The sequence below is a fragment of the Rhamphochromis sp. 'chilingali' genome, assembly GCF_963969265.1.
Source record: "Rhamphochromis sp. 'chilingali' genome assembly, chromosome: 6".
Lineage (NCBI taxonomy): Eukaryota > Metazoa > Chordata > Actinopteri > Cichliformes > Cichlidae > Rhamphochromis > Rhamphochromis sp. 'chilingali'.
The window spans coordinates 18,016,035-18,029,398 of NC_137933.1; the positions used below are offsets into that span (position 1 = coordinate 18,016,035).

The 13,364-nt window shown below is 42.0% G+C and overlaps 2 protein-coding genes across 2 annotated transcripts; both read left to right on the forward strand.

Moving 5' to 3' along the window:
* Window positions 1-1,703: 1,703 nt before the first annotated feature.
* On the forward strand, window positions 1,704-7,683 carry grk1a (G protein-coupled receptor kinase 1 a; the record flags this gene model as incomplete). Its single annotated transcript, XM_080885863.1, has 7 exons — window positions 1,704-2,405; window positions 2,827-2,954; window positions 3,111-3,268; window positions 4,732-4,815; window positions 6,443-6,567; window positions 6,796-6,997; window positions 7,391-7,683. 7 exons carry the CDS (start codon window positions 1,704-1,706, stop codon window positions 7,681-7,683), a joined length of 1,692 nt encoding a protein of 563 aa, XP_080741989.1.
* A 1,559-nt stretch (window positions 7,684-9,242) lies between these two features.
* Window positions 9,243-12,451, forward strand: LOC308398474 (potassium-transporting ATPase subunit beta-like; the record flags this gene model as incomplete). The annotated part of the gene is made up of 7 exons (XM_080885133.1): window positions 9,243-9,264; window positions 10,280-10,408; window positions 10,493-10,606; window positions 10,718-10,923; window positions 11,022-11,084; window positions 11,345-11,437; window positions 12,293-12,451. The coding sequence occupies 7 exons, from the start codon at window positions 9,243-9,245 to the stop codon at window positions 12,449-12,451; spliced, it is 786 nt and encodes a 261-aa protein (XP_080741259.1).
* Between the last annotated feature and the right edge of the window lie 913 nt (window positions 12,452-13,364).

Here is a 13,364-nt window from a genome sequence, read left to right on the forward strand (position 1 = left end):
AATCTTCTGAGGAACTTTCAGCTTTTGTGTTAACGTCTTGCGTCCAGTCTCATTCTTTTCTGCACTTACAGTCGGTCGACAGTGTGATGTGTGTTATCTTTCACTATGTATTTATGAGGCCAAGATAAGGTGTACCATGACAGGAGCAGGTAAACTTCCTTCATTAGCAATGACGTCCTTGATTCACTGGAGAAACACCAGGATCACCTTGAAAAGGTTGGCTACTACTGATAACAGGACTGATTTAAATCACTGCAAATCCAAACAGAAATGAAAACCTGAGTCAGTTTGGCCTCTGAAACATTTGACTAATTCTGATGTACTAAAGCACAAACTTTATAGGTACTAGCCCATTTTTTGTGGCAGAGATTCAACAAGATGCTGGAAATGTTCCTCCAGCAGGGATTTTGCTCCATGATGACATGACAGCACCACAGTTTCTGCAGATTTGTTGGCTGCACATCTGTCACATCCTAAAGGTGCTCTACTGGGTTGAGCGTAGGTTATTTTAATACAGGGCTGCAAAAACTTCAAATTCAGTTTCAGGTGGAGGCTCCGCCGGCTTGCTTCACTGCTACTAAGTTCATATATTTTAATGACACCAGCTACTCCAGCTACTATGAAGCATTGTCATGTTCAAGAATCCAGTTTGAGGTGATCTGAGCTTTGTGACATAATACATGATCCTGCTGAGGTCCTAAAGGGATGGGGGGGGTGATACAAAGCATATTTTCATTTCATCTAGTGTCCAAATGTTGCTCAGAAATTGAGACTCTGGCATTTTTCAGCGTCAGGTGCAGTCTTCTGCTGTTGCAGGTTTGATGTTTCGTGCATTCAGAGATGCTCTTCTCCATACATTGGTTGTAACAAGTGATTGTTTGAATTACTGTTGCCTTCATATCAGCTCGAAGCAATCTGGCCATTCTCCTCTAACCTCTGACATCAACAAGACATTTTTCCCCAGAGAAAACTGCCGCTCACTGGAAGTTTTCTCTTTTTTCTCTCTCTGTTTCCTTTCCTTTCTCTTTACCCTAGAGATGGTTCTGTGGGAAAATCCCAGCAGATCAGCACTTTCTAAAATTCTCAGATCAGCCTGTCTGGCACCAACAACCATGCCACATTCAAAGTCACTTAAATCACTTTTCTTCACTTTCTTAATGTGCAGTTAACAGGTGTACCTAATAAAGTGATGGAGAACTTTGCTCTCTCTCTACACTGCTGTCATTACTGTCCCGCTACATACATGCATATTTTTACCTAATTTGTCTCTTTTTCCTCTTTCATTTTCTGCCTCTACTTTCCATCGTGTTCCCTCACACCTTGTTCTCGTCCCGCCTCCGGCACAGAGCACATGGTCGGGCACGGGGCAGAGCATTACAGAGATTCAGCGTGGATAAGTGTCTTTGAGGAAAGGCGATGAGTCAGGTAGATCTGCATGTGTGTGTGCATGTGTGAGAGGCAGAGACTGTCAGGGAGGGAAGTCACTCTGCAGTGAGCAGATGCTCACATGTGCGAGTCACTCTGCTTCTGAATCACCGGAGGAAGAAGTCCTCTCTTACATCACTTACTTCTCTGTGATTTTTGTCTGCATTTTGCGATTTCTTTATTTCGGTTCTCATTTGCAGACTTTCCCATCTGCTTTTTCTTCCCTGTAACACTTTAGTTGCATCTCTTTATCCTTCCCTCCTTTTCTCTTATCCACCATGGATATCGGTGGCTTGACGACAGTTGTGGCCAACTCTGCCTACATCTCGGCCCGCGGAAGCTTTGATGGCACTGCCAACCCAGCGGCCAACCGAGACAAGAAGTTCCACTCCCGCCTGAAGCTGCTTCACATCACGGTGTGCGAGGGTCTGCGGGAGACTTTAGACCTGGGCTTCCAGACGGTCTGTGTGGAGCAGCCCATCGGCAAACGTCTCTTCCAGGAGTTCCTGGAGTCCAACAACGAGTACAAAGGCCCCAGCCGTCTGTGGAAAGATATCGAGGAGTACAACAATGCTGAAGATGAAGATCGAGTCAACAAAGCGTGCAAGATCATATCGCGTTATATGGAGCCTGATGCCAAGTATTACTGCCCCTTTCTGCCAGAAAATGGCATCACGAAGGTCAAAGAGAAGCACCAACAGGCTTCTGACGACCTTTTCAACGAGACCATGGACAGTGTGATGGACTTCCTCAAGGAAGTGCCCTACACGTTTTTCCTGGAGAGTATGTACCTGAAGAGGTTTCTGCAGTGGAAGTGGCTGGAGATGCAGCCCATGGGAGATGACTGGTTCATGGATTTTCGTGTACTGGGGAAAGGGGGTTTTGGGGAAGTCTTTGCCTGTCAGATGAGGGGCACGGGGAAACTGTATGCCTGCAAAAAGCTCAACAAGAAGAGGCTGAAGAAGAGAAAAGGCTATGAGGTAAGGAGTCATGCCACCTGCTCTATTATAGGTCCAGCAGTTCATGAAGTTGTTCAAATACAGGAACCTTTTTGATTTAGTTTCCATGAGGTTCTGCAGGACTTTTACCTGCAGTAGCTGACCAGCCTACCTGTCTAAACAGTCAGTGTTAGGATAGAGGCTTACAGGTGAGCACCATGGGCTTATATGATTAGTCCTCTCGGCATTAGTACATTTTGATCTCCTTATAGCATAAAGTGCCAATCCTGTCATGTTTATAAATGGAGCGGACCTCGACTGAAGTCTCCTGTCTCTAGTCATCAAAGCAGACACAAGAAGACGCTGCTAAAGTTGGAGAGCTGGTGCAGCTGGAAATGCAAGTTCAGATATTGTTACTCACAGAGTTTCTCATGTCTCCTGCTGTCTCCTCTGCTGCCTGCAGGGCGCGATGGTGGAGAAAAGGATCCTGGCCCGAGTTCACAGCAGGTTCATCGTCTCTTTGGCTTATGCCTTCCAGACGAAAACAGAGCTGTGTCTGGTCATGACCATCATGAACGGCGGAGACCTGAGGTTAGATCATCTTTTCTCTTTGACCCATCATCCTACACCTTTTCAGGCTCATAGAGGTAATTTAACAACTTGCAACCCCAAAACTAAGAATTATTATTGCAATATAGGGATTTTTGCCTTGGATGAACCTACAACATCTCTCTCTGATCGCATTAGGTACCATATCTATAATGTGGATGAGAACAACCCGGGATTTGAAGAGCCACGAGCCTGCTACTATGCTGCGCAGATCATCCAGGGCATGGAGCACCTCCACCAGAAGAGGATCATCTACAGAGACCTCAAACCAGAGAATGTGCTGCTGGATAATCAAGGTAAAACACTCGTGAACAAGATGACTCCAAGGTAACTGTCTAGTCTGCAGTGCTCATGCCACCACGTAGAGACAATGTAAACATGAAAGAAGCGATAGTATGAGGTCAGCAGCTGGTTACCTGCAGGATCATAGATATCACATTTAAACAATTTTCAGACTGGTAATACAGTCACGTGAAACCTATTTCCACTTCTTGCAAGGACACAGGAAAATCCTATGTTTAACATCTGGCAGTGACCATCAGTTATAGACACAGACAATAAGAGAGGCACTCATGGGACTCGAAGGATCCTGATTTCTGTGAGAGAATTCCACAACAGGAAATATGACCAGAGAAGAAATTAAAACCATATTTCAGAGCTTTTTTTTTTTAATCAAAATTGATTGAACATCCTTTACACACCGTTTGTATGTTCGAGTCAGCATATATATTTTATATATAATTTAAACATATCCAAAATCGTTACATTTCTGCATGTTGTAAAATCAAGAGGTTTTTGAGAAGGAGCTAGACTCCTGCACTTCCTCCAGGCTCTAGAAAGTCTAACTCCCTACAAGATCATCAGCCTTCCCAGATTAGATCAGGTCAGTCTACAGCAAGTGTGCTGCATAAAGTCTTATTTTTTTAGCCCAAATAATGCCTGTGCTTCTCTGGTGGGAGGGGCTTAGAGCGAAGAGGGGAGAGCTACAGGGGGCATCAGCTTTCCTGTTTTTGCAACCTGTGGCACCGTTCTGTGGTTATCCTGCAAAACATAGTTCATTTCAAATTTGCACAAAGGATTTATTGGAGGGCTGATATTATCATCCAGTATTAGCTATTTACCGATTTATTGGTATCTGCATTTATAACGACTGCTGAATGAAAATTGAAAAAGTAAAGAAGAGATGGAAGAAACACCCTTCGACCATTGTGTGACTGCTGATGTTGCATAGTTTGCTCACTAGAGGGCAGACTGCAAAAAAAACGACAACAAGCTCATCCATTTTTGTTTCATAAAATTGAAAATTTTATATCAAAATTGAGATATCAGATTTTTAAATAACACAAGATCGATATCAGTCTTGAAAGTCAGATATTGTTCGGACTCTAGTATTTATTGTGTTTTTAAGATTCCCTAATGACGCATTTAGCCTTAGATAGCGCGCTATATGTTGCGATAATGGTAAGAATTATGCTTCTGTCTCACCTAGCTTTATGCTAACGTGTTTTCCAAAATGGTGAACTATTTCTAAAAACCATTACAAAAGCCTTGTTGTAGCTGCTTGTGCAATTACAGCTCTTCACCTTGACTTGAAATAGCCTCCTGAAGTTAAAACTGACACACACACTTCATACCTACATTACACACAATGTGTTTCACAGCTAACAGAAGGATATCTTTGGGTTATCACACTTCTGCAGGTTAATGAGTTGCTTATCATATCTGTGACGCTGACATTAACCTGTTTGCTCTCACACAGGTAACGTCCGTATCTCTGACCTTGGTCTGGCTGTGGAGCTGGCTGATGATCAGTTTAAAATCAAGGGCTACGCCGGCACTCCAGGTACACCACAGAATCCTCAAATGGAAAAAAAAAAACCCAACTAAACTCAGTGTTTCTGCACGTAATGTGTGAAATTTACCTTGCAATATACTGAAATACAGACTACTACATTTACATTTCACAGTTGAGGATTTTACCTCAGGTGTTTAGCTCTTTGCATACATGAGCTCCAGCGTTATCAAATTAACATTATCATGTGAAATAAAGTAAAACCGCTCAGAGATCATTTGTTTTACACAGTATGATAATAGCGAAGTGTACTTTTGTTCAAGAAAGGCAGTGAAAGTTTATTTGTATGAGACTTTTGATCAACATATAATGAAAACAATGCAAAATTAAAGCTGCAATCAGAAATGCGAGGGCACTCACACTGGGTGCATCGAGACATGCTAAACACCTCCTCTGTCCACTAGGTGGCGATGAAAAATATTCTTTTAATTTTCTGTTCCTCATCATTGGTAGATAGGCAGCAGAGGAGACAGCAGATATTACATGCCACCCAGGTCTTTAACTTCAACCTGAGATCATGTTGATCTCCTGAAATCCCGAGGAGGAGTTCGCTAAAGTACGAGGCCTGAAAACTGTGAAAATTTTAGCTAACATTACACATTAAATTCAAAATGTCTGATTTCCTGTTGGGTTTAGGATATGGCTCCAAGAGATTTTTTTGTAAATCTTGATGTCTTTTATCGGGCTGCCAAATTTTAGACTCCTAAATGAAGAATGGTGTGAGGGCTAGTTTTTTTTTTTAGTTTTTTTTTTTATTGTAGCTGGCGCTGTGGAGCCTTGTTACAATGGTCAATGGAAAGGACCATAAAACATGAAACCTACTTCCTGTTTTGCGGTGATTCACCCTGCCACCAGGGTGCGCCATTCAACGTAAACCCACAATTTTAACACTGAAGTATCATCAAAGTGTGATGTTTATTCTGACCGCTTTTGAGGTGGATGGGGTAAACCTGGGAGAAGCAATACATCAAAGTCTCAATAACTACATGTCTTGCTCCCACTAGGTGCCACTCTAACTATTCAAACCTGTTCAGGGTGGGACTCTCAGCATGCCTGTGAAGTTTAGGAGACTAAATTTCTTTGAGTTATAGCAATTTCGTGCTTCATGGCGAAGCATCAAAATTCGTCATGCCGTCAGGGTCACACCTTTTGACAAAAACTCACATTTTTCAATGTGAACTAAAACCCACTGTGTGCGGCTTTCCTGGACAAATTACGGTTGCTGGCAATGAAATGTGTTTAGGGGCGGAGCCTTATCACACCTGAGTGGTTTGGTCCAGACTGGAAAATGTATGAGTGAATGAGATCAAAATGAAAATTCATGAGGAGTGATTACATTTTGCAATGTCGCCATGGCCACGCCCTTTGACAGAAACTCAAAAGCTCCACATTTCAATATGGTCCAGATCTATAGTTCAGACTGAGCAAATATGAAGTTGATCGGATAACATCTCTAGGAGTTCGCCAAAGTGTAACATCTGGAAATGGCAAAATGTGCACTAAAATTGAATCTTCAATCAATAGATCCCCTGAAATACAAAAGCGTCTTCCCTGCTAATGGAGGATACTTTATCCTGGTCGTTTTCATCCACACTCTGTCACACGCTGTCACCTGCAGGTTTCATGGCTCCGGAGCTGCTGAAAGGTGAGGAATACGACTACTCTGTGGATTATTTCACTCTGGGAGTCACTCTGTACGAGTTTCTGGCTGCTAAGGGGCCCTTCAGGACCCGAGGAGAGAAGGTAGAAGCACTGAGACGTGCTATGTGCGATCTCGTGTCATTTTCTTTTTGAAGCAGTTTGTAAATTTACTATTTGATCTTTCTGATCTTTTCTCCTCAAGAACCTCTCGTTTCTTTCTGTCATGCATCTTGCTGTCTGTGCAATTATACAGATTTTAGAGTGTTAAACAAATGTGACAATCAGGTTTTCATTCACCTTCTTTTTTCTGCTTTGGTTTTAATGTTAAAGGTGGAGAATAAGGTGGTGAAGAAGCGGATTTTGAATGATCCGGTAACTTATCCGGAGAAGTTTAGCGAGAACGCCCGGTCCATCTGTGAGGGTCTGCTGTGCAAAGAGGTCGACAAGAGGCTCGGCTTCAAGAACGACTCGTGCGACGAGCTGAGGGCGCACCCTTTCTTCAGTGAGATTAACTGGAGGAAACTGAATGCAGGTCAGACAGAAACACGCAAGGAACCCAAAGTTCCACTGAAGTCTCCCGTTTGTAGTGTCGGCTTTCATCATGGTTGCACTAACACACATCTGTGCATGAGGTTTAAAGAGCGGGACTGGTTTCATTTAAAGCTTGGTGTGATCGGTTTTAGTGCTGATAAAAATCCAGCTGTAGAAACACTCACTCAGACTTCAGGACCTCCCCAACATTAGAGATGATCCAAACCCACATTTATTCTGTGGCTTTTCATCTTCTTATCTTCTCTTTTTAAATGGGCCACAGAAATAAATTCAGCCAGAGCCAAAGCAACAGTTTTTTGCTTTTAATAAGGACAGTGTGTCACCCTAGGGAAGAGATAAGAACCCTGCGTCTCTCTGTGTTGTGTCTGCACAGGGATTCTTACGCCCCCTTTCGTGCCGGACTCCAAAACAGTTTACGCGAAGGATGTCGACGACGTCGGAGCCTTCTCCACGGTTAAAGGCGTGCAGCTGGACGACAAGGACGTGGACTTTTTCGACGAGTTCGCCTCGGGGAACATCCCCATCCCCTGGCAGGAGGAGATGATCGAGACCGGCATCTACGGCGAGCTCACAGTCTGGGGTCCGGGTGGCACTTTACCCAACGACCTGCGGCGGGAATCCATCCTGGAGCAGCCGCCCAAGTCCTCCACCTGCGCTGTGTCGTAAAGGGTTTCAAATGACATGAACTTTTTGCTTTTTTGAGCACTTTTTGTACAGGTGGTCAGTACAGGTTAGACATAAGTGTATTTCGTCATGATAAAGTTGCACTGGTGGAACTGCTCTGAGCCATAATCAGGTTTTTACAGTATTATCTGCACTTTGTGTTCAGTTTGTTGCTGTAATGTCATTTTGACTTCTCTTTGAGTTTTACAGGAACGATTGCTTATTCATTGTTTGTGCGCGTGGACCGCAAAAAACAGAGAATTTATATATTTTATTATCCTGCTTTTGTTTGTCTGCTTTCTTTGCCAGCATTCAGACTCTCTGAAATGCAACTTAATTAATCAAAAACACCTGCACAGGTGAGAGCATGTATGCAGGTTTACGTCTGTGTTTCCACTTTTCAGCTCTAACATTTTTGCACACTTTAATAACAGTCTACTCATAGCTGTAGAGATATTTATGGATTTAAATAAATACTTTGCCATTAAAATCAGGATTTTGTGTTGTTGTTTTTTTCCTCCACTAATACACACAGTGACAAAGACATCAGGTAATAATAAATATTCATCCGGTCCTTACCGAGTTTAATTCAGTGACAGCAAGGAGCCCAAATCATCACCCCTCCACCTCCGTGCTTGACAGCTGGAGTGTTTGTTCTGTGTGGTTTTTATTCAACCCTGAGCTGTGCTGTCATGTTCCTTTTAGAGAGAAGACACTTTCTCCAAATAATCCATACTGTCATGAACTTTAACATAACACAACTACAAGTGCTGACCTTGGTGTGAATTTGCTGGTACATCCACTCCTGAGAAGGCCAACAGATGTCTTGAATGATTTCAACTCTCACTGTGGAATAATAGACTTTAAATTGTCTTGATGCATGCTCAATCATCCAGGTAAGTAAATCTCCAAACATTGATTCTGTTCATCCTGACGTCCAGATGAACAGTATCAACTTTTGGAGACTTTAAATTGTAAAGAATTGATAGTGTTATAGTTTTACACTATTTTACACACTACAGTTTAAGCACCAAATGGGTATAGTGGGTAGTGGGTATAGGGTGACTCTATACTGTGGAAAAACACTGGATTCAACACATTTTCCACCTTTCACAGCTCTTTCCATCACACGCTTCCTGTCTGTTAATCTTGTGCCTTTTAAACTCATCAGCCACAGTTTAACAAAGATTCACAAAATGAATCAAGATCTTCTTTCAATGAAAGAAAACTGTAGAAATGGGGTAACAAGGACATGACTTCACTAACCTCTCCTGCATTAAATAGACTAGAATTTTTAAACCGCTTGCAACAAGTATTTTTCAGATTATTTAAAACATGCTGATAGCACTCATTCAGTCAAGTTACATGTTAAAAATTGTCCTAATAACCTTTAAATCTTTTCTTTTCTTTTTGTCTGTATTTTATTTTGAATTGTTGCTGTGATCTGAGCTTTGTGACATGGTGTGCATGATGAGCACACTGTCCTCATAAAGGATTTGATGTGGTCAGCAAGAATACTCAGGAATGCTGTGGTGTTTAAATGAAGCTCAGTTGGTACTAAGATGCCCAAAGCGTGCCAAGAAAGTATCCCCCATGCTGTTACACCACTACCATCCTGAACTGGATGGAGCCATGTTTTTATGGTGTTAATGCTAAATTCTGACCCTAAAATGTGAATGTAGCTGAAACGAGAGTCATCAGACGAGGAAACATTTTTCCATCTTCTACTGACCAGTTCTTCCCATCCGTTAAGTAGCCTCGGTTTCATGCTCTTAGCTAACAGGAATGGCACCAGATGTGGTCTTCTCCTGCTGTAGCCCATCTGCTACCATTAAGGTTTGGTGTGTTGAGGGCTCTGACCCTAGATTCAAATGTCACAGCAGAAATTGAAACTGTGTGAAGCTGTAACTCAGCTTCCTGTTCTTCGATGACAGGAATGGCACCGAGTGTGATCTTATGTTGTTGTAGGTTTAATTTGCTGTCTTTCAGAGGTACTTTTCTGCAGAACTTGCTTGTAACAAGTAAATATTTGAGTTACTAATTCCTTTCTATCAGTTTAAAGCAGTCTGACCTCTGGCATCAACAAGGCACTGTCACTCTCTGGATGTTTTCTGTTTTCGGCCCTTTCTCTGTAAACCCTCTTTAAATCATATAAGTCAGGGCCGATTGGCTCGTTACACATTTACATTAAAGGGCAGTTGAAAGGCTGTACCTAATGAAGTGGCCGGTGAGTGTAGTTGTTTTTCTTTCACATAAAACATAAAAGGCCTCAACAGTATCTGTGTGTGTGTGTTTGCTGAAAGACACGCGTGATCCCAGTCACATGTCATGCACTCCTAGAGCAGCGAGAGATAAGTAATGATAAGTTTTGTGCACCCTTCTCTGCTTGACCTTACAATGAGATTAAATTCAGTTTGCAGCAGCAGAGGACACCTTGACCTCTGCGTTTCCACATTAGGCAGAGCTGCCTTGCTAGTGTGTACAGTAAATATTCTTTCTCTCACTCTGATTTTCCAAGCTTCAGAGTGAGCAACATTGATAACTAAAACACTTATTGATGTACCCATAAAGGTGTGTTAATAAACTCCTTCCTTCACAGTGTACATTAGTCTGTACTATGTGGCCTTCTACGTCATCATGACGGGGCTCTTTTCTTTGGCGATCTGGGTCCTCATGTACACCATCAGTCCCTACAAACCTGACTACCAAGATCGACTAACATCACCAGGTTACATAAATCATGAATACATAAATACATAAATAATCACAAAAGATATCTCAGTGCCTCATAAGCATCTGCTTTCCCACTCAGGGGTGATGGTGTGGCCGGACACATACGGAGAGGAAGACGTTGAAATCTCCTACAACACGTCAGAGAAGGCCAGCTGTATGGAAATGGCCAACATCCTTCACGACTTCCTGAAGCGTTAGTGTTCCCATACACGATTTATTCTGCATTATGTAACTTTTAATGTGCACATATGTCAAAGAAAATTAAAAAAAGACACCTGGCTCTGTTTTCACCTCTCTCTTTTAGCCTACAATGACACCAAGCAGCTGGAGTGCAACAACTACAACTGCACCAAGGGGAAGTACTTCATCCAGAAGACCTTCTCTGCCCCCCACCACACCAAGTGGGCTTGCCCCTTCACGCAGAGCATGCTGGGACCCTGCTCTGGAATTGAGGATCCGACTTTTGGCTACAACAGCACCATGCCTTGTGTCGTCATCAAGATGAACAGGGTGCGTTTGGTTTCACTCTGTCAGGATATTTAAGCTAGAAAAGCAATGACATCATATAATAACCAGAACTAAAAGCAAATGTTGTGTTTTGTCTGCAGATTATTGACTTTTTGCCTTCTAATAACACCGCTCGGCCCCCATATGTGAACTGCACCATACTGGTGAGCTGCATGCAGTTACTTTAAAGTAGTAAAGTAGTAGTATAATATCTGAAAAAAGTAGTGGGTATAGGGTGACTCTATACTGTGGAAAAACACTGGATTCAACACATTTTCCACCTTTCACAGCTCTTTCCATCACACGCTTCCTGTCTGTTAATCTCCTGCCTTTTAAACTCATCAGCCACAGTTTAACAAAGATTCACAAAATGAATCAAGATCTTCTTTCAATAAAATAAAACTCTGTTTCTGTTTGGATGTAGGATGGAGAGGACAGTGTGGCAAAAATAGAGTATTTCCCAGACGGTGGAATCATGGATCCCTCCTACTTCCCATACTATGGAAATCTAGCACAGGTAAGACAGCAGATAATGATCTAATATTCAGGAGGCTTCTTCCATGTACAGTAACCTTCATTTGCTTTTAGCACAAATACATAAAAAGGGTGAAACACCAGCCTGATACACAGAAATAATGAAACTGGTCACTCTGTGCTTTCTTAACCTCATTACTTACTTAATTTGATAACATGAGTTGAACTGAAGAACAAAGATGAAACATATTAGTGGAGCATACAGGATGCAGAGCATGGCTATGTGCTGAAAGGCTGCAGAGACCTGGGTTTAATTCAGCCTGGACCAAATTTCCTGCCCATTCTCAACCATTTTGTCCAATAAAGGCTAAATATAGGAAAACACTAGAGGCGTTTTATTTTGCTATGGAGATCACACCCTGGGATTTTCATCTATAATGGCCTGGATGAGCCAAATACAAACAAAACTACAGTTATGGTATTTGGCCCTAAAACACAGCCAGACATTTACTCTGGGTGGAACTACTTTGATCTTCAGTGCTTTGACCAGAACTCGCTCTTTAAACGAATGTTTGTGTCTCCCTTTGTTCACATGCACAGAAGTGCTAAAATTAGAAACATCGTGTCTCATTTGCTTTGATCTCTGGATGTCAGATATGGACACCGAATTCACAATCCTCTTTGTTGAGTGCTTGTTCACTGATGATTGTTGGATTGTTGGAGTTTTTTATTTATACTGTTGCAGGTTCTCTACCATTATTTTATCATAAGAGTCTTGAGATGATTCGGTGCCACATCATAAGCACTTTTTTTTCTGTTCAGGTACCCTCGTTCTTATGTTGCACTTGGGTAAGGAACCAACACTCTGCCTCTTCTTCTTTCTTTCTTTCTTTTACAGCCTACTTATGTCAACCCACTGGTGGCCGTTCGGTTCAGCCTGGTCGGAGAGAAGGAAGCCAAGATCCAGTGCAGAGTGGTGTCTGAAAAGATCAGCTACGAAAACATCCACGACCCCTATGAGGGGAAAGTCGTCTTTTACCTCAAAGCAGTGAAATGAACCATGTCAGATAGTCACACAGTACCACTACTCACCTGCTAGTATCATGTATCTGGATCTGTAGGGATACTTATCAAACCGCCTTTAAGCCACTTGTATTCAACTTAAGCAGTCTATAGACCTAAGTTTCCAAGTAATTTATTAATGTTGTTGCAAAATAAATTGTAAGATCTAGAAATCTGAAGGAGCAAAATTCAAGCGTTGTGACCTCCAAATGTGTCCTTAGAAACAGTGGATAAATGTATTTAAGCAACATAATGAAGAGTCTGAATAATAACAAATAAAATGATATGAACAATTATATAGTTTTGACTATGAGAATGAGCAAAATCAGAACGGTCACTTCTGACTAATAAAAATCTGAGTAGTATCAACTTTTGGAGACTTTAAATTGTAAAGAATTGATAGTGTTATAGTTTTACACTATTTTACACACTACAGTTTAAGCACCAAATGGAAAAAACGAATACCTGCACATTATATCCTAACATGAAAAAGAGTACACAGTGATAAAGGTCTGATTTGTGGTACCTCAGCTTCCTCCCACGGTCCAAAGACACGCAGTTAGTGGAGTTATGTTAACTGGTGACTCTAAAGTGACTCTTGAGAGTGAATGGGTGTCTGTCTCCCTGTGTTAGCCCTGCGAGAGACTGGCGACCGTTCAGGGTGAAGCCCGCCTCTCTCGCCATATGGCAGCTGGGATAGGCTCTGAATTTAATAAGCTGGAAAAAAATGTTTGAGTCTTTGAACATATTTACCTTCATGAAAAATCTAATTTTAATGTCCTACATATGAGCTTATTTATATTTAACCGACAGGCAAACAGGATGGGCAACAATTTCCAGAACATCCCACGACGTGTCCTTACCTCATAGGTGTGTTGCTAATTCCAATCTTAGCCGACGGAGGGCGC